The sequence below is a fragment of the Aristolochia californica genome, unplaced genomic scaffold (assembly GCF_029961685.1).
Source record: "Aristolochia californica isolate CCGP_79_NKW_82.1479 unplaced genomic scaffold, dmAriCali1.0.hap1 SCAF_16, whole genome shotgun sequence".
Lineage (NCBI taxonomy): Eukaryota > Viridiplantae > Streptophyta > Magnoliopsida > Piperales > Aristolochiaceae > Aristolochia > Aristolochia californica.
Window position 1 is genome coordinate 16,404,276 of NW_027181837.1, and position 21,993 is coordinate 16,426,268.

The 21,993-nt window shown below is 37.1% G+C and overlaps 2 protein-coding genes across 3 annotated transcripts; one reads left to right on the forward strand and one right to left on the reverse strand.

Annotated features, from left to right (window-relative positions):
* Window positions 1–592: 592 nt before the first annotated feature.
* On the reverse strand, window positions 593–2,014 carry LOC137952664 (UPF0481 protein At3g47200-like). The gene has a single exon (XM_068799729.1). The coding sequence runs from the start codon at window positions 2,012–2,014 to the stop codon at window positions 593–595; it is 1,422 nt and encodes a 473-aa protein (XP_068655830.1).
* Window positions 2,015–5,928: 3,914 nt separating this feature from the next.
* Window positions 5,929–18,971, forward strand: LOC137953326 (phenylalanine--tRNA ligase, chloroplastic/mitochondrial). Of its 2 annotated transcripts, XR_011112366.1 has the most exons (11): window positions 5,929–6,331; window positions 6,927–7,120; window positions 7,954–8,160; window positions 8,261–8,378; window positions 11,004–11,080; window positions 11,274–11,453; window positions 12,141–12,185; window positions 12,571–12,675; window positions 14,642–14,755; window positions 15,255–15,366; window positions 18,888–18,971. XR_011112366.1 is itself a non-coding variant. In XM_068800670.1 (10 exons), the coding sequence occupies exons 1-10, from the start codon at window positions 6,073–6,075 to the stop codon at window positions 15,303–15,305; spliced, it is 1,350 nt and encodes a 449-aa protein (XP_068656771.1). In that variant the 5' UTR covers window positions 5,930–6,072; the 3' UTR covers window positions 15,306–15,534. The 2 variants fall into 2 exon arrangements, 1 of the variants encoding a protein (XP_068656771.1); XM_068800670.1 differs by lacking the exon at window positions 18,888–18,971 and having other exon boundaries at window positions 5,930–6,331; window positions 15,255–15,534.
* The last annotated feature ends 3,022 nt before the right edge of the window (window positions 18,972–21,993 follow it).

Genomic DNA, 21,993 nt, shown 5'->3' on the forward strand with positions numbered 1-21,993 from the left:
GGACGAAAACCACTCTGACACCCTTCCCTTAACCAAGTAAAATTTCTATAGTAATTGAGAGCAACCAAAATCTGTATAGGCGTCGGAAACTTAGGATCCCATGGAAAATAAAATAAAATAAAATTTTTGACCATTATTATTCCAAAAAATAGTTACTGAAAAGAAAATTTTGAACATTATCTCATTATTATTGCCAATATAAATTCAGCTAAGAGAGAAGAGAAATGGCAAAGGAGAGTTTTATTTTTATTTTTTATTCCATAGACAAGTTGGAAACTAAACTATATGGTAAGTGGAGAGATTAAAGGTCACACAGCTGACAATAGCTATCTGAAATAGAAGTATTGATTTTTTTATTTATAACACTCACAAGGAGAAGTAAACGCAACTTGAGAAAAAATAAAACAAAAGCTTGTCCTCTATCTCATGCGAACCCTTCAACATGAAAGACATCTCGATAATCTTGATGTTGAAGTAAGACGGATCAATAACCTTTCTGATTTGGTTCACAAGAAAAACCCAGTAGAGTAGAGAGACAAGCAGCAAGGATCTCTCCCTTCCAGATATCTTCGTAAAAAAGAAACTAACAGAACTATGGAGGTCTGAAATAAGAATAAGTAGAAAAGAAGGTCTGTGTGAGGGTGAGAAGGAGGAGGATGCCTGCTGCAATCACGGAAACTATGGTCCAAGGATTACTGAAGTAATCCGCCATGAGTTTCGCCCGCCAAATGTTAAAATCATTCAGGCAATATTCATTTATGTGGTTGCACAAAACAGGTAGATCACTGCCTTCCATTCTTTTATAGACCAGGTTGGTACTCAAACCATTGAAGATTGAAGCAACCTCTTCGTCACTACCCAGAGACTGCTCTATGATCCCATTTTGGAGAAGAATCTCAACATCCTTCGATGAGTTGATAATATAGTCCATGAAAATCGCATAGCCGGTGAAGAACTGCCCGGCATCAGGGTGACATTGCTCCCAGGCTACCAGGTTTCGCAGTAAAATGTCAGTGTTGTTGTCAATATGCAGATGTGGAATTTCCAGTAGTCCCCTGTTTTTGTTGAAGCATATTGCAGAAAACCCTGTACCTTCCTTCTTTCTGATCTTGATTCCGGCGTCTTGAACTCGTTTTGCAGAAGGGATGGCCTTTATGGTCAGGGTCTCAAATGTTGGATTCTCCAAAGAGATTGGATTTTGAGGAGGGGGAGCGGAAGGCCAGAGATTCTTCAACTTGGTCAGAATGGGTTTGAGAATTTTTAAGTGATTACGAGGGGTTGGCGGGTTCTCAGAAGGGAGGAGATAGTGGTGAACTAAGTGGAGAAGATGGTGGATTGATTCGGACTCCATTGGTGGCCTCTGCAGCTTGGTAATTTCCAGAAAAGGATTGAAGAAATGTAGACAAAGGTTTACCAGAGAAGGATAGTGAGAGTCATTGTCATTGGCAACAACCATATCAAAAACTCGTTGTAAGACGAAGAACGGAACCTGATTCTCAAGAAGGAGCAAGTCCACCCACAAATACTGAAACCTTGTGGCACAGATCTCGTCCACGGCGGTCGTCAATTTGCCTTCATAGAACAAGAGTAAGTTGTCAACGATGAAGCAACCACTGAAGACTGCAATAAGCAGACGCTTGAAGTCTACCACGTAGCCCTCGATGTGGCACTTCTCGATCCTGTCTTTCATCTCATTCATCGCCTTTAAATAGTCCTCAAAGCTTCTGTCCGGGTTCCTTTGGAGGATCGACTGCACGTGGTACAAAACATGCTTGTTCTTGATTTTTCCCTGGGGAAAGAGAGAATCGAATTTGAAGTGGATTGCGAGCGGGATGAAACGCGATTTGTAGGCGTCTGGTTTGAGCTGGGAAAGGGTTTGCGGGACGAAGTAGATGGTGGTGCTGGGGTTCCGAGCGATCCGACCCAGGAAGCTGGATTTCACATCCTCTAAGAGCCCCTCCTCGAACCCGCTTATGTTCACCAACCAGTCGCCTGCAGCTCCATCCTTCGCCATTCTTTGCTCCAGTTCCGGTAATGGACGCCCAGCAAAGAGACTTTATTTTATGTCGACAGCAAGAATTTGATCGGGAAGAAGCTGCCGAATGTAGAGTCAAAACCGTGTGGCAGCCTGGCAGGAAAATGACAACCGCGTTATTGACAGACGTGGATTGGCATATGGATTGGCATATAAAAATAAAATAAAAAATATTAATATCCAGCCGCATTACTTAGTTCATCGCCCAAAATTCGATTCATGTTGATGAATCAGATGAACCCAAAAATCATTTCTACGGTTTAATTTATGGAATCCGGATTCCACAGTATATTACGAATCATCCGGATGAAGCCGGCGTGGCGCTTCCAGCCCTCGTTAATTTTTTTTATGGACCTCTCCTGCACCGTCTCTCTCTTTGTGCTTCGAACCCTCATCAGTTTTTTTTTTTTTAGTCCCTCCCGCACCCTCCATCTCTTGGTCTCCTCCTCTCGTCTCTTCTTCCTCCGAAATTTTTTTCCTCTCTCTCGGCCTCCATCTCCTGTCTTCTTTCCTCCCTCTCAGCCTCCTACTCGCTTCTCCCTCTCTCTTCTCCCTCTCAACTTCCCTCTCTTCTCCCTCTCGGCCTCCCACTCCTTTCTCCTTGTTGCTACTCTCTTTTCCCCTAAAATACCTCCCGATTTCATTCGATTTTCCCTATTTTGAATTCGATTTTCTTCAATTTTTAACATTTTGGCATCTATTTCTTCTATTTGGCTTTGATTTCCCCATTCAACTTTATATCCTGACAAATGACTTAGGGAGTTAGCAAGTATGGAAAAGAGTGTATTTAGTCCAATTATGAAGAAATGACATTCTTTTGTTGCTAGTGTGGTTGTGGCTAGGGGTGGCATTGAGTCGAGCCGAACCTAAACTTGCCTATGTTCAAGCCGAGCTTGATTTAAATATTTCAAACTCGAGCTCAAGCCCAACCCAACCTCGAGCCTAAAATTGTTATCGAGCTCGAGCCCTATAATTTTAACCAAGTTCGAGCCGAGCTTGAGCTTTAACATTCATTTAAAACTTTCCAAAAAATACATGTCTCGAGTTTGAGCTCTAACATACATCTAAAACTTTTCAAAAAATACATGTCAAATAAATTGTATATAAAATTATGCATATATTTTACATAAAATTGGGCATGACCTCTACTTAAAATTGGGCATAAGGGTGGCATCGAATCCAATTGAATTTTAACCTTCCTATATTCGAGCCGAGCTTAATTTAAATATTTTGAACTCGAGCTCGAGCTGACCTTAGCCTCGAGCCTAAAATTGTAATCGAGCTTGAGCCTAATAATTTTAACCGAGTTCGAGTTCGAGCTCGAGCTTTAGCCCAGTTTGAGCTTAACTTGCATTTAATACTCTATATAAAATATATGTCAAATAAATTATATATAAAATTATGGATACATTTTATAAAAAGAATGATAGGGGAGGTTCGAGATTGAATCTCGATAATGGATTAGAACACAGCAATATTAATCTTTTTTACCCCAAATGTTGTGTAGCTTATTTTGTATTTTTTGAATCTGGCCATAAATTTACTATGGCCTCCTTAGTGCCCCTAGTTGAAAATTTATATTCTAGGAAAAACTAGGATACATATTTTCAAAAAAAAACCTTTAAATAAAATCCTATTACTATTAGTGACTTACTAGAAAATTACAAGAACTATTTTAAAATTTTCTTATGAAAGTTAAATGGACCTCTCATTGCCTCTTCTAGGGAAATAAATAAAAATTAATAATCAATCTAATATATTACTATACTTATCAATAAAATTTTAATCAAATAAAATATCAAACACAAAATTGCTATGAAAATTGCCTCATGCTAAAAGTATTACAACATCAACTATCAAATACTTATTTAAAAAATTTATATACGGTTTTTCTAGCCCTTCTGCCGAGATGATGTGGAGGGAAGGAGGTCTAGCGACGCCAGCAAGGACCTGTCATCGGGGATGACAGCTACGATGGAGGCAGTGACAACAGAAATAGAGGCAAAGACAAACGAGAGGAGGAAGAAATCGAACTGAGCAACGACTAAGGCAGTCGATGAGCAGTTGTCGACGGCGACAGAGGTAGCCACAACAACGGACGGGAGGAAGAATCCCCCCCATCCCCCCGCTCTTGGTCCCAACTCTCGACCCCGTTAATGAGCCGACTCTCGAACTTTCAAACTGAACCATATTTCGGTCGAGTTCGGCTCATTAACTTAAACCGAACCTTATTTGGATCTCGAACTCGGTTTAAGATCTAGATAAATCGAATCGAACCGAGCAAAATTCGAACCGCTCGCGAACCGGTTCGATTCGATGCAACCCCTAGTTGTGGCTACACTTCATACTTGCTATGGAAAGTGAATTAAAGCAGTTCATGGACAGTATCACAAACCTCACACCAGAAAATGTGCAAATCTTGTAAGCTGCTGACAAGTTGGAGAAAGACCTGGTCCTGATTGCTGTTGAATATTCTGTGGACAATGATGATGGTGGGAAAGCAATAATTAGTGAGATGCCTCCTTATGAGGCTGAAACCAAGGTTGCTGATCTGGCTAGAAATTGGATAAAGACAAGAGTGGACACATTAAAGGGATGGATTGACAGAAACTTGCAGCAAGAGATAGGTTACTATGCATGCTCTGTTCCTTGATTGTTGTCTGATCGTATTTAGTATTGGTACTTCGCCTAAAGTTAAGAGAATCAGATTTATCTGAGAAAGCTAGTGCGTTAAGAAGTACATGCTTGTTTGTGTTCATTTTCATATGCACAGCACAGTGTGCTATCAGATTTAGATGTTTAGTTAGAAGAGTATGCACATACATCTGTCCTTTTTCCATGTTCAACAGGTGAGCATCTGTTAGAGATATAAAACACCGTCTAGGGTTGTTGGCTATATCTGTGGTGCATTTGGGTAGTAGTCATTTGCATGCACATGCCTTGAATATTCAGTATGCGTGTCAATAAACTATAAGTTTGTTCTGTTCAGTTGTGATTTAAGCAGAATGGAGGAGGATACATGAAGCTGATCTCAATATATGATGACAAGGCAGTTCTTGAGAATTGGTTGCATGGGCTCCCCCTCAAGAGATTTTGAACTTATCCTTAGGATACTGTGATGGAGAAAATTCTTACTATATCTATGTTATTTGTTTCAAACTGGGATCACTGCCATTACCGCTCGGGTTGAGGGGGAATCGTGGAAGATATGAATATATTAGAGTGTCATTGATGTAATTAGTTTATATTTTTTTGTCTCTTCTTCACTCTTACTAGGGTGAATGGTATAATTATAATATTAGTACTTTTATCATTCATAAATAGAGCTCAAGGGGGAGAGTTTGGACTAAGCCCATTACCCTATTCTTCCTCCTCTTTTCTCTACAAATTCGTCTTTTTCTTCTTTTCCTCATATTCTCAGCTTGACTCTCTTAAATTTGTCTACCATGTCATGAAATCCCCTAAGGGCAAAAAATATTTTTTTTTTAACAAATTTATGAATATATGTAATTATTTTATTAGCATCATGAGCTTTTGGATAGCTGACTTATGCCACCAAACTTTGAATAAGAATCTAAACTCACTTGCAGGGCCCTCAAAATGACTGAGCAATGTAGATGGGCTTTATCATTGGGCTCTCTAGGAGTGGATCACAATGCCATAACCCAACCCAAGGGCTGGTCCAGTGGAACTCTCCTCCACTTGACCGGTCTAATCCAGGTTTTATAAAACTGATTTACTGTCATACTTAAATTTTCATCTAAAATTATGTGGCAAAGCGAAAATTTGTGTAATTTCTATGTGCTTTTTGTGTGAAACTGTGAATTGAAGAAAATAAATCAAAAAGGTGAACTGCAATTTTCGTTCCCCAGTGGCAGGCCGGTGGGCGATCGGCAGCAGCATCTGTTAATTATTAGTCTCGCAGACAGTGGTGTACTCTTTGGAATAAATTTGGCTTTGACGCTCATAAATCTCATTTAAATTCGTGGTTTGGTCTTCTAGGGTGGAAATCTGGAAAAACACAAAAAATTTCCACCATGAAAATGCTTATCCGGAGTAGTTCAAAACTTCGTTCTCATCTGTCACAAGCTACTAGTAAAGCAATGTCGCTCACTAACTCAACCATCTGCAGACCTCCCTTGTCATTTCGAAGACATGCTAGCTTCAGAAGGTTCACCTCTTCTATTCCCTTTACTAGTTCGTTTTCCACTCTCTCTTCTGACAAGGTGCGCCCCAAACTCAACCTGCCTATTGTTTCTGCTCTTGAAATTGGGGGCGTCAAGATTGCGAAAGATGGTGAGTCCTATTTGTACCAAAGTGGATGCTGTTATCTGGCTTTGCCCAACTAATTCTCCTTCTGTTGATATGTTGACTTTAGGACGATCTAATCAACCCATTGCTTGTTCTTTAACGTGTTTGTTGGGCTCATTTTGCTTGGTAAATTCTGAGTTTGAGAATTCTGTGATTGGAGTAGCTTGTAATTGATGGGAATGCATTTATCTTTGCCAGTTACTCCCAAGTATTTATCTTCATTGCAAATGTTATTCTCCATTTCAGTAATAAACTAGAAGGCCTGTGAGGAAATTCTGAATATTTGCCTTTTTTGTGATTAGCTTTGGAACTGTTTTAATTTCTATTTCAATTTTAAGTTTGTTAATCATAATTATGGTTTCTGTAGTTCTTTACCTTCTATCTTGTTCAAAGTTGCTTAGATAGATAAGCGAGTCAAATTTCTTTTCTATCTTATGATTGCGATTCTTTCTCCCTTTCATAGGACTGGAAGTGATTTATAGGAACCGCAATACTTATATACAATATATACATGTCTTCACAAGTTTAATCATTTTATCTTTGATGTTGGGCTAATGGATTTGGAACTCTTTCTTGGTAGATGTGGTGCGCGAGAGTGACCCCACCAACAATGTTCCAGATGGGATATTTTCCAAGCTCGGGTTGCAACTTCACCGAAGGGACAATCATCCAATTGGAATACTGAAGAATGCCATCTACAACTATTTCGATACCAACTATTCTACAAAATTTGTCAAATTTGATGATCTTTGCCCACTTGTTTCTGTGAAAGCGGTAACAAAGTGATTATGTTTTGGCGTGTTCACATGTATTTTGTTCCATATGGATGAGTTTGTTTGATGCTATGGGTAGTGTGCATGATTAAGTACCTTTTAGTTATATTCTCGCCTTTAACGGTTGTCTTACATGGTTTGACTTAATGCTTTAGGTTTGCAATATGTATCTATTGTGATTTCTTATTCATGTTCCATACTGTAGCTACTTTGTTTCTTCCTACAACTTCAATACTTGAAGAAGTTTCCTAGCCCATTTATGGTCACCTAAGGGTTAATTCTTTTCTATATTCTAACTCTTGTTTAAGAGGTCATGACTGTGGTTGAATAGTGTATCGCAAAGACCATGTATTTTAGATAATACAATTTTTTCCCCTTTAATCATTAGTGTATATGGAGCCCTTCAAGGATAGTAGCATTTGATTTCCCATCTCCTTCTCTCCAATTTCTGGATGTTCATTGATTGTATTTGTTTTTGTAGATTTCCTTTGTATTTTGATGCCTTTGTCCATGACTTTTGGCCTGTTTTTCTCTATTTCTTTTCCTCTTGATACTTCCTTCTATTAATGAAATTTTCACTATTATAAAAAAAATTTCTGTTCTACATCCAAATAATTGTTCTTTTGAGTATGACATGGGTGAATATGGTAACATAGTGTATATGGTTTAGATGTTTTCTGTAATAGGTCCTGACAATATTTATTCTAATCTCTGATGAAATTTGCTAAAATGATTTCTTTCCGTCTTCCTCTGTTGTTCATCATGAAATTGTTTTCATCTAAAGTCTGGGGGCATTATACTGTGACTCAATCTGTGGGTTTATCTCCATTGCAGAACTTTGATGATGTACTTGTTCCTGCTGACCATGTGAGCAGAAGTTTCAATGATACATACTATGTTGATGCCAATACTGTCTTGAGGTGCCACACAAGTGCTCATCAGGCGGAGCTGTTGAGGAAAGGCCATACCCATTTTCTGGTAACTGGAGATGTTTATCGTCGAGATTCAATTGACTCAACTCACTATCCTGTATTTCATCAGGTATTCATGTCAATTTTTGAAAATTTGGGGTTTTGATTATTTTTTTTATTGGTTTATACATTATTTGTGGTTCATATATGGTGATAGCCCATGGAAACAGATGGAAGGTGTTCGAGTTTTCTCACCTGATGAGTGGGCGTCATCTGGTACAGATGGAACCACCTATGCAGCTAATGATTTAAAGAAGGCACTTGAAGGTTTGGCTCAGCATTTATTTGGTAAGTTTGACCCCAACTTACTTGTTTTTTTATGAAAAGAAGATCATCTTCTGGAAAGGAATAAAGTTGACAATGGGGAAGCTTCTCACTCAAGACAGATACAAACATTTAGCAGCCAAGTGATGGGGTTCTTGCAATAAGATCGTGGCCGTGAATTCCACCTTTTGTTCATTATGTGGGACCTGCTCATGATAAGATTTTGTATAGGCTGGTTTCTTGAAAAAGAGATAATAGCAGGGAGGATAGACTTCTTATTTGGGAAAAACCATGGACAAAAGATCCAATAAACTTAGAATGACAAGAAGTTATCAAGGGTTCCTATATGTGATTGTCAAGCACAAATCAAGATGGGATGGAAGTAGATTTTATTTAACTTATCTCTCTGGCCAAGGAGGAGATGAGTATATTTGTGTGTTGAAGATGAGCTCTGTCTCTGTTTCCAACTCCATGACTCCAGCGTGTGTAATTTATTATTATTTTTTGGCCGCAATGAGAAAAGAATGGGTATATTCAAAAAAAAAAAAAGGTCAATCAACAGCAAGAGGTCAATAGAAAACACAATAGGAATTGATTGGGATGGAAGTTCCTACAACAAGGTGTTGATGGGAAACTCTGCTTCTAGTCAAGGAGTCAGAAAAACTTTGATTTATGTGAACTGAGCAGTAATTTGGAAGCCTGCATAAGTTACATGGTGTAGAGCTATAGTTGGATTGTTTTTCTTTCTTTCTTTTCTTACTTTATGTATAGTTCCTGTTGAAAAACAAGTACAAGGGTATTTCGGTCATTTAACCTTATCTTTATTCATATGTCTTGATGTAATCTTGTTCCTTATCTTGAATTATGTCCATGGTCCAATTTTTATGTATATAGAACATGTAGAATGAGAGATATAAGAAGATTAAGGTTTCACTTAAGTGAGGGGCATATTTGCAATTCTGCTCAACTCCCTTCTCCACTCCCTCTTTCATTCTCTCTCTCCAAATCTCTCTCCTTACTTTTTCAGTTCCATTAGAAAAATAGAATATTCAAGTATGAAGAAGAGGGCTAGCCTCAGCTGGAAATAGGGAGAGGAGGGATTCCCCAACTATGATTGTGGCACAGGAGAGCCTAGTCTTAGCTCATTCATCTGAGATACAATTTGCAGCACAAAGAATACGGAAATGGTGTGCTACCAGAGAATACAGAGAGGACCGTGAACATCTGAAATTTCATCAAATGCATGCTTTAGCTTCCTAGGAGGAGGACTTTGCTTCGATAGCCAATGGACAAGAATTGAATCTCCTTCTATGAGTACTGGTTCTGTGAAATTCTGAGAAAATAGCTTGATTCATTTGAGGAAGGCTTAGCTTCCACCTCTAGTGAATCAGCATCGCCATCAGGACCTGAGAAAGTTAACTGTACTTGACCCCTTACAACTCCAAACCCCGCTGGCTCGGGATTCCCTTAGGAGCTCCCTACAAAGTTCAGCTAGTGTTGGATTATGAATGGAATTAATCAACTAAATGAACATAACAGAAAAGAACAAAACAGAACCTCAGCAAAAAGTGCTCTGGAATTTTATTACTGTCAGTCTACAAAACCCAGTTACAGAAGTTCTCTTGAATCCCATATTAATAACACCTCCTAAAACAGAATTTTCTATTGAAACTTAGCTGTAGACTTTTTAACTCAAGTAACTTACTAACATAAGACTTTTTTAGGACTGAACTAATTAATTGAAGTTCTATTTGCATTTTGTAAACCGGGCATGGAGAAAATTCCGGCGACTACATTAGGATATAACTAATTAGCAAAGGACTTACCAACTTTGCCATTGTTTTTACTTACTGTTGTCTTTCCAAAAATAAAGGATATTAAAAGTCAGATTTCTGATCTGATTTCTTCCTCTTTCCTTGAGTAAGTTACCATAGAATTCATCTGCTATATGCCTGCATCAGTAAGTCTTCAATCTCATCATGAATCGCAAACAACACCAAGGAGGAGCTTTCTTTCTGAAAACCTAAGTGATGATGATTGTTAGTGGAGTCAGATAGAACTTTGTGCTCATTCATAATATATTTTCTTATATCGAGCAATTTTGAATCGCATTTAGAGTAGATTCAAGTAGCATTCTGTACATGACCTGGGTGTTGGTGGTCCGGTGGTTGTGGACTATTATTAACAGAATCCATTATGGACATGGGCCTTTATAAAATATTTTGGAAATCTCTCAGATTGTCGAGTTACTACCGAGCTTGAATTTGGAGTTTTTATGACATATATAATTTAACCAATAAGGATTTAGGTGTATCTTAGACAATATGAGTCCAGGGTGATTAAGGGTCCATCTTCTCCTTAATGCTGTAAAGTAGCAACAAATGGACTGTATCAGTAGGACCATACCAGTTCTTGCACCTACTTTGAACTGTCATTTACAGCCCTGACCTTTTGGTCAGTGAAAGGGTTTCTTCAGTAGTTATCACACTGATTGGATGGGAGAGTTGTCTACCATGTGATGGTGAGACCCTTTTATATCTGTTGTGTTACTTGAGCCACTCTATTTGCATGCAATCACATCTTTATCAATATGTCAACAACTGTTTTCTGAAGGATGCAATCCAATCTGTCCGACATCTCAACTTGCAGGTGCTGTGGAAATGCGGTGGGTTGACACTTATTTTCCATTCACCAATCCGTCATTTGAACTAGAAATTTATTTTCAGGTATTCAATTATTTGTTATACTTTGGTTTTCTGTAATTGGTAATCTGTTGTCCATTGGGCATCAGAGAAGCAATGATTTTTGTGTGATTGTGGAGAAATGGTTGTAGGAATATTGCATAATATTTGTCATAAGATTTTGAAAAGCATAGACGATCTTGTTTTGGATTGATTATCATATATAATGTTGTCCCAGGAGAAATGGCTGGAAGTTTTGGGTTGTGGAGTAACTGAGCAGGATATATTGAATCAGAGTGGTAGAGCAGATGATATTGCCTGGGCTTTTGGACTAGGGTTGGAGAGGCTTGCAATGGTTCTCTTTGATATACCTGACATTCGGCTCTTCTGGTCAACTGACCCAAGATTTACCTCCCAAGTAATGCTTTGAACCTGTCAGAGGAATTCTGTTGTGATTCTCTCTCTGTTATTGCTTTATTCTTTATCTTATGAATGGTCTTTTTGATTTTTTCTATGTTTACAATAAAACATTGAAACTTCCAGTTTATGTTTTACCTTAGTTTTCACCTTTTTGATACTAGTTTTTGGGATTTACTCATTCCTCAATGTTGAAACTTAGGATTCCATGATGTATAATCACGGTAGAAGAGGATTAATGGGATGAGAAGAAGAAGAAGAAGAAGAGTTGTGGAGAGAAGGTTTTAGGAGGAGAAGAGGAAGAATAGGGTAATGGACTTATTCCAAACCCTCCTCCTTAAGCTATATTTATAGATGATAAAAATAAAATATTACAATTATACCCTTCACCCTAGTAAGAGTGAAGAGGAGACATAAAACATAAACAAATTACATCAATGACACCCTAATTACATTATATCTTCCAACACTCAATTTAGCAGATGGTATTGCTAGACTCTAGTGATGCTGCAATTCTGTCTATGGTTCTTCTCTGTCTATTTCCTTGCAGCTTTTTGATAACATTTGATCTTCTTCAAAGAGCCTACTGCTACTCCTATTCTTTCTTTCATGCTTTCACTTTCTGTAAAGTTCAATGATGGCCAGTAAGAAAAGAAAAAGTACCTGATTTAGAGTTTGTCACTTGCAGTTCTCTGAAGGCCAGCTTGGTACCAAGTTCAAGACATTTTCCAAGGTATATTTATTTTACAATGAGAGAACTCTATCAGTTGACACAGTACATAGTTGTTGAAACATACATGTAATCTACTGGTATTTGAGAGTCCACCATTGAAGTCTGTATGAATAATCATGAGAATTTTTTTCTACAAGTGAAAGAACCATAGCCATCTGAAGTTAGTGACTGTTTCTGTATGCTTTGTTCATCTGATTTGAGATTTTAAATGTTGCTTTATGCACTGCAGGATCCTTCAAGTGAAAGTTCTGGATTGCCTACGTGTCAATTAATATTATAGCTCTAAATGCTTTACTAATATACGCTAGGTCCCATTACACCTTCCTAAGTGTATGTTCTGTTCCCTTACATACTGAGGCCGGTTCCTTTAAATACATTCTTGCAGTTTCCTCCTTGTTATAAGGATATGAGTTTTTGGATCAATGATTCATTCACGGAGAATAATCTATGTGAGATTATTAGAGGGATTGCTGGAGATCTTGTTGAAGAGGTATGTCCATTCTTTCTGAGTTACTGTTATGAGCACACTCATTTTAAATTGTTTAAGAGTTTAGTCGATGCTTGATATCAGCATTTAAGTTAAACGGAATTCTTTTACATTCTCTTGCTTGTTACCAGTTCAGAAATTAAGAAAAAAAAGTGAGAGAGCAAAAAAGATAAAAAGAAAGTAGAGATGTTTGTTTTGGAACTTAAGTACTTGACAAAAGACAGGTGGCTTCCATAATTGGGAGCCCTTATGTGCAAGGCCTACCAGTGGATGAACCACTTTAAAAATTCTCATACTTTCGGCTGGTTATTTGTGCCAGTTTCATCTCAGAATGGCTTGCCAAAGTTAGGAGTGAGTTTGTTAGTTAGTGAATCAACCCCATTATGGTTTTGGATGATCCTGAACAGCTGGAAGATGGCCTCTTACCATGGCTGGTTATTTGTGGATGAGACTGGCCTAATTCAAGAATGGCGGTCTTCTATCTGTCTGTAATGTACAAAGATATCTTCATCCACATTCAAATTGCTTGAAGTTCATTGATGAGATCATAGAAGTGTTTTTTTGTAGGATTTTGGGTTTTGCATGTGCAGCTCGGTTGTCAGCTTGTGTTATGAATACACTGTCCAGATTGGAACACCTTGAGTGGCCTCAAAGTGACTGTGTACATGTGGATCACCATAAATTATTTAGTAAATGCATGATGAGATGAAGCTTGTGGGGACCTACGTTACAAGGATTTCACCACAAATGGATTGAACCCAATAGTCTGTACAATGATCCTAGCTCAACTAAGTTGTTGTTATTTGTAACCATTGATTTGAACAGTTAACTTGTACAAAATTGATTGACTGCAGTTGAGCAAAAAACATGGATTTTTACCATACATCATCCCACATTGGGGATATTACAGTGTGTTCATACTAACTAATAGCTAACTTGAGTTTCACTTCTTCCTAGCACAAGAACCACTGACAATACCATAATCGTTTCTTCTGTTTGTTTTATTTCTTTCTATTCTTTTGATTGGCTAGACCAAAATAACCAAATGATCAAACTTATAGCAAAAGCATCTTGCTGCGCTAGCTAGTGCACAACGGCTTTTCAGCGGCCTGATATTATATGCTGCTGCAGAAGTAGGGGGTGCAGGATTAACAGATCAACACATGTAGAAAGCATGATAAAACCGTTACTTCTTCATGACACACCTACAGTTTATTTATTTAGACCCTCTTGACTGTCATGCTTTTACTTTATTTTAGCCTTTTTCCCTGTCGCCACTTTGTTTCCTAGCCACTTTAAACTTCGTATGCTGCATTTTTGTGTCTCTTGTAATGTGATGAGATTCACTTGGTTGCATAATCCGAGGGTTAATTACTGAGCTGATCCATTGCTGTGGAAGATTCTTTACCTTTTCTGGATAATACCTAGAATTTATGTTTTTTGATAATTTTTAGTAATCTTTTATACCCTGTTTTTTCGTTAGAGAACTTTGTGTTCCTTGCCCCTCTTGAGTACAGTTCTCATTGTCTCCCAAAAGAAGAGCACGCTTGAAGTTGCTCAGTGTGGAAGCATAGTTTGTTAATTCTTTTGAACATAAAAGTTTTGCATGCTGTACAATTTCGTATTTGCTTCTCTTTCTTTCTCTCTCTCCTACTTTCTTTATTTTCATCACCCCCCTGATTCCTACTAGATACTCCAAACACCCGTGGAACTCGAACCAAGACATCACATAGCAAAAGGCTCAATTTGCCACAATACCCATGGGCTCAAGTCACTTTATTATTACTGTTTCAATTTTAAAATACCTGCAGACTGCTTTTGTTACTGTAGTTATTGAAGTCCTGCCTAGTGTCCAAACCTGTACTTGTACTTGATGACGAACATATTGCTATTTCATCGGACATATTTGTTAAAGTTTCTTTGAACGAATTATTCTTCATCTTAAGTAGATGTCTGTGCTTGAAACCAGGTCCAACTAATTGATAATTTCTCCAACAAGAAAGGAATGACCAGTCATTGCTACAGAATTGCATATCGGTCAATGGAACGTTCTCTTACAGATGACGAGATCAATAAGTTGCAGGTAAATAGGAAAGAAAGGTTATTCTATGGAACTAGGATATAATAGCAAGTAACTGTGAAAAATTATGGAAGAGTTTACTTCTTATAACATTCTTTGCTCTTAATTTGATCAATTTAATGCAATTTTTCTTTTCATGTTCAATGAAATGGAATCTCTTAGTTTTCTTTGTGAATGGCAAAATGGAAACAATTTTTATGGTGTTGACTGTGTCAATTTTAGGCCTGATGTTATTGATGGTTAGGGAAAGCTTTCTTTATCACTATTTTTTTTTTGTTTTGTTTTTTGCATGGTTGTTACTATACATATTGAGAAAGAGACTTAGCTAATTTATATATGAAAAACATGTATAAATTCTTCTCAAGGCAGTGGAACTGCTTTTGGTGTGATGAGGTGGGTTCTACTGTAGGTTTGGGACCTTACATGTTTCACCATTTCTTTTTCTTTTTTTATAGAATTTATATCTGCAGGTTTTCTAATGCATTTGATGCTCTATATGCAGCGGGATGTCAGAGAGGCAGTCCAAGGTAAGTTGAATGTAGTTCTAAGGTAGAGATAATGCTACCTGAATATGTCAGAGAGAACAAGAGAAGCTAGATGTCATTCTCATAGAGGTATTTATACCTGATAATGTGATCCAATTTTTGTTTTCTTTGTGCAATGTAAACAATTAGATGTCAAGTTATTGAATTGTTTGATGTTCCAAACATACACTTTTGATTTTGTGAAGTTTGTAGGATGTGGAAATTTTACTTATCAATTTTCATCTCTGCTTCTAATCATTGTTAATTCTGGATCACAGAAAGAAAAAGGAGACAAGCCACTCACAGTACTACAAAAGCACATTTTTTCATAAACAAAGCGAAAAGAAAGAATAGCTAACTACCTTTGCTTTTGGAACCCCACCACATTGTCTACCAAATATTAGAGATTAATGTTCCAGCAACAGTAGGGAATAAAAGGAAAGGATGAAAAGAGGAGTAGAGAGAAGAAAAGAGAATTGCAAGGACAGAGAAATTCAACTAAACAAACTTTTAGGTTGTAATTTGGACAAAACCTTGCTAAAAAATTCACGAAAGACATTTTTGAGCCAACTCTGACTTCCCTGTCTATAAAGTCTAGGTTTAATAAAAAGAACCAACTTTCTGAAGTCAAAACTAAGTCTGGAAAGTTCACTTTAAAAAGGTTTGCAACCATTCAGTTAATCAAAGTCTAGGTTTTTGCTATCACTGTTGTAGCTCTTCCTCGAGACTCGTAGGTGTTGAAAAACTAGTAAAAGGGCATTTTGATCATTTCACCTTATCCTAACTTTTATTTTTTGTCGTAATCTTGTTCCCTATGTTGAATTATATCTATTATCCAAGTTTCATGTAACATGTAGAGTGGGAGATATAAGAAGATTAGAGTTTCACTTAAGAAAGGGGTATTCCTGTAATGTTATGATAGCCACTTAAATTAATAGGTTGGGGGTTGTGCACAACCCCCAACACATCTCATGCTCTTGACTTTTCCCCAACTTCTATCTTTCTCTCTCTCTCTCTCTCTCTCTCTCTCTCTTTCATTTTTTCATGGTATCAAAGTGGTAGATCACTTTTGGGAAGGTCTTTTGTCAATCCTTATCATCCTTTGAAGCACGATTACATAAAAGAAGGATCTCCTCAGATTTTGTGGCTATTAGTTGTTCAAGCCTTACGTTACCTACGCCACTACTTACTTCCAGATATTTTGTGCAAGGTTAATTATACAAATTATTTTCATGCACAATGATCAATGGTACTCACAAACGCAATCACATATAAAATACATGATTTTTAAGTGGTTCAAATTCTTTCCAAAATTGCAAGTCCACCTCCTAGGATGTTTTAGTACCTTGAGAATCCACTAAGTTTGGATTGTCTTATAACATCTATAATAAATCACCACTAAGGCCAATTATAATATTGCCTACACAACTAATAATAACACTCAATTGACCAGAACATCCAACTTACAATAACACTACCTTAGATTTACAATATTTAACTAAGCATATTAGTCTAGACCCACAAAGGTTTCCAATATTTCACAAGATTACACAAGCCTATACCTACATAGGAATTTACAGTAGCTCATTAGGCACACCAGCCTAGACCCATAAAGGGATTTTCAATTCCACTTGCCTATAATAGGTCTTATGGCTCACATAGCAACAAACACAATTTCCTAACTACTACTCCTCAGTCGCAACAAGTTTTTCAAATAATCTTGGGGTGAGGGTGGTCTTACATACATACTCAAGGCTTGACCCAATTGCAAAAATTACTTTCATACAATGCATCCCAATGTAAACTACCTCTCAATAGATAGATTTTAATAATCAAAGTACAAAGAAATAAGTACACCAAAACTAAATACTTACCTAATGTAATCAATAACTTAAAATAATTATTAGTGACTTGATTTTAAAATCTAGGTAGGATAAGATGCCTTACTTAGAAAATATAGGCTCCATGTAAATATGGGATTAGCTTTTCATGTTGGAGAATGCACACAATGCTACTTTATGTAATAATGATTTCAAACTATAGCTCACAAGTAGTAATATGACTTTTAATGAATGATTTTAGAATGTACTTTCACTTGTTCACTATACTCAACCAAGTAGCATTATATCTCATAAGTATATGCATGCAAATACTTGGATTTGAAATCTTATCTCAAATTTTAATATTTTACAAAAGCACTTTCAAATACCCCCAATAAATTTGCATCTAGCATGTATTGATATGATTGAAAATAGAAGTTGTAAAAGAAATTTCAAGTGGTACTCAATCATACAACTACTCACCCAACCATGATTGAATCTAATATGATATTAAATAATTTGGTACACATTTAACAAACTAAGATCTATGTATTCAGTAAGGATTTAAATGAAGAAAACAAAAATACTTAGCTCAATGAGAATAATTGTCAAATTTGGATTTCTTTTAAGCTTTAGATGAGGCAAAAACTTCTCAAATCATGTGAGAGGGCTTAAGAGGCCTAGTTTTCATTGTGGGGAAAATGATATTTCATTTAGGGGAGTTTGTGATAAATAGGATAATTCCCGATTATTGAAGAATAGGTGTGAAAGAGTCTTGCATGATTTTCACAACAAGAAATTTCACAAAGCATGATGGAGTCCTACAAGAATTTCATGAAAGGAAGTCTCACAAAATAATTTTCGTTAAAAAGTGTTTTAATTATGTTAGTCTTATATTTTTGTTCAGTTGTTTAATTACTCTAGGATTTATCTTTAAGTCTTTGACTTTAAGTGTAACTGGGATATGGGCAGTATAATTGTAATTCGATTCTATTTCTACCCTAAAGAGGTATTAGTTGAGTCAACAAGTTAAACAATCTATCAACACTACAAGGGGGGCCTACCACATCGTGCCAATGGTAGATAATCATACCTTAATCGTGATTGCATATTTTGATAAATAATGTTATCTGGCTTTATAATGCTAATCACCCTTGAAATCAAACTAATTGATTGAGAAGATTTTGCTTCATATATGCTCTAAGCAACATATACGATTTCTTTAGCGTTATTGATGCTTAACAAATAGAGGAAAGCACCATTAACAGCCTCTTTATGCTGCATGAACTTCCAATCAGGGTCACCCTCAACAATCATTCTAATTGAGATTACCTGAGACCTATACTATGTCGGATATGTGAAAATAGATTGAATCTTTACAAAGACAATTGCAAAAATATTAGAATAAGATGGTCTGAAGATGGTTAGTTCTTTGTGATAGAAAACTATGATTCACTTTGAAAGCCCAAACACCCATTTCTGCTTCCTTGTAAAGTAGGGGTTATTCCCTAATTTTTCATCTAATTCATGCCATCTTTCAAGCGGAACAAGTTGTTTACATGGACCCTAAAAATGGTGGCTTGTAGTGTACAGTTCAGAACTTAATTATGAGAATGAAGAAATTGAATTAGATGGCGATAAATCCAAATAGTTTTCAATAGTTAAGATGGTTATTGTGATTCCAATTATTTATCTCAAATTCGTTGGTGTTATTATCTTTTTATTAGTAGCATTATTGATATTATGAAAATACTATGTAAGTTATCTTATATTTTTATTTTTTATTTTCAGGATTGAGAGACGACATATAGGGAGAAAACAGGAGGAAGAAAGAGGTTACGGACTTGTGTCCTCCCCCTCTCCCTGAGGCTCAATTTATAGATGAATAAAAATTTAATATTACAATAATACCTCTGAAACTTAAACTAATTACATCAATGTCATCTTTATGAGATGACTCTTTATATACCATCATGTCATCACTGTGTAGGCCTGTGGGTCTTGAGCCTATCCTCCACCTCTCTTGGATGTGTGGGTCTTCCTTGGTCTTGTGGGTTTGAGCCCATCTTCCACACACTTGGAAGTGTGGGCCTTCCTTGGTCGTGTGGGTTGGACCCATCTTCTAACACTCCCCCTCAAGTAGGGGATGAGAGAACATCTTGAATGTCCAACTTACTACAAATGGTGTATAGGATCTTCCCATATAAAATAATATTCCATTTTATCTTCGAACACTCCTCCTCAAGCTGGTGGTCTCTTTGTTCTTTACCAAGAGACCCCGTTGGCAAAATATAAGAGAGTAAAATCACTTGTAGTTGTAAGACATAGCGTCATACTTTAGTCAAATGATCATAGTAAAAAATATTATTCGTTCAATTTCACAGGCACAAAAGTAGTCCTATTATGGGGTACAAAATCTACCCACTTTCTCAGGGTAGCTTAAAAAAAAACACCTGTTAGGTGAGTAATAGACTAGACTCACACTGAATGTTGGGCACACTCCTATCCTCTGTAGGTAGTGGGTCTATAGGCATTGCTCAGAAGTATAGTAATAAACTCCTCCATCATGTTGTCCCAACACAGAGCACCGACTTTCAAATGGAAGGAGTAAAACTGCAAAAGGTAATCACCAGAAGATAATATTTTGGGGCCACCATATGCTTTCTTCTTCATCAAAATAATCAATGATGACAACAATCAACAGTTGAGGACTCAATAACAGTAGTTGAAATGGGCATGGCCCAAATAATGAAAATCCTTAAAAAGGGACCCATAAAAAATCCCAAGATAGTCCATCACTAAATAAGGAAGTTGCACTAAATAATATGCTGGAACCAAGAAATAAGTTACCAATACTTCAAGATAATAATTAAGCCGAAGACTAGGATTGAGTCGAGTCAAGTTAGGTATCAGACCAATATAGCCTAGTCGCAAAAGAAATAGGTATAGAACTCAGTACTCACACACGTATAACAGAGGCAATAAGCAAGTGGGCTGGGCCGAGTTGACAGGACCGGGTTGACTCGATCCGAGTTGCCTCAAGTTAACTCAATTAGGCTGGTGCAGCTTGACAACAGTGAGAAGAGTTGCCGAGTTCGTTGGGTTGACTCGGGCGGAACTCAGCCACCCAAACGTTGCTTGACTCGGACAATTTAAATGAAGCGAAATTAGTGTCATCCTCCTCACTTCTGAATAGAGTGGGACATCCGAAAACCATAGATGGTAAGCAAATTTTGAAAAAATAGCAGAAAGATAAGCCAGGCAGAGACTTCGTCTTCTAGAAACAACAACGTAGCTGGCGCAATGACTTGAATATCAATCTGAGCCAAAGACGGAAAATAAGTAGCAAGAATCGACGGCAGAGACAATCTTGGAGAGGCAACAACGAAAAAAGGGCAGTTTAATTGTAATTGGACTCTACTATTTTCACCTATTATAAATAAAGATTCATGTACTCAAATTACATCAACTTAGTGAAGTTTTTCTCTTTTCCAGAAGTTAGCGAAGTTTACGAGTCCTGTGCTATAAAACATATTGCATACCTAATATTTGGAATCTTGATTGCTATCCTCTTTACGAAACTAGAGGTATTGAGATTTTCTATTTTGACACTTAGACTTTGGGTCTTCAATTCTTCATTCTTCACTAAGGTGCTTCTTCAATGTAACTTGAGTCTTCATTTTGGCTTAAGGCTTTGTGTCAAATTATTTGTTCTTCCTCATAAACCTTGTAATTGAGTCACTTGAGGGAAAAAAACTGATGAATTGTAAATTGTCAGCTTAGCTTGAATTTTGTTATCATCAAAATCTAGGACATAGGTCAACCTAGGGTATGCAACTTCATCTCATAGAAATTGCAAGCTAGAACATATCTCAAACATGCCACATCTCAAAATCAAGTTGTTGATATCTTCACAAAAACAATTGCTACAAGACTTCATTCTACTTCTTCACTAAGGTGTGTTGAATTTATGAAAAAGATAAATACTTAATTGACTTATTATAATCAGAGTACATAAACCTCTATTTATAATAGAGGAAAGTAGTAGAGTCCAATTACAATTAAACTAACCTTGTCCCAATTACACCCAAACTCTAACACTTAAAGATAAGTCCTAGCATAATTAAATAACCTAATATAAGTAGAAGACTAACATAACTAAAACACCTTTAAACTGAAACTTCTCTATGAGACCTGCTTCTATAATAACTGTTGTTCTGTTAGACTTCTTATTATGTAAGACTTCTTCTGCCGCCTCACGTGATCATGGTGGGTCTCATATCTTATGAACTTGGGCCCAACACTCTTGGATATGTGGGTCTTCCTTGGTCTTATGGGCTTAGGTCCATCTTCTAACACACTTGGATACATGGGCCTTCCTTGGTCGTGTGGGTTTGGGCCATCTTCCAACTCTCCCCCTCAAGCTAGGGGTGAAAGAACATCATGAACTCCTAGCTTGCTGCAAATGATGTATAGGATCTTCACGTATAAAATGGCAGTCCTCTATATCTTCCAATACTCCCCCTCATGCTGGTGCTCTCTTCCATGAGGCCCAGCTGGCATAAGATAAGATAAGTGAAAGTAAAATCACTCCAAGTCGTATGACATCACTCCATACTCCAGTCATAACCCATGCCGGATGTAGGTCACACTCCTATCATTCTCAGGTAGTGGCACTTCTATCTTTCGCAGGTAATGGGTCTATACGTAGTGCTCAGAAGTGCAGTAAAAGCTCCTTCATCACCGTGTCTCTCCACAGGATAAACGACTCTCAAGTGGTAGGAGTAATAAATGCCAATTAAGAGGGGTAAGATATATGTAGTAATAAGCTCCTCCATCACGGTGTCCCAACTGGGCACCAATTCTCACAGGTAGAAATGGGTGATAAATATCTGTC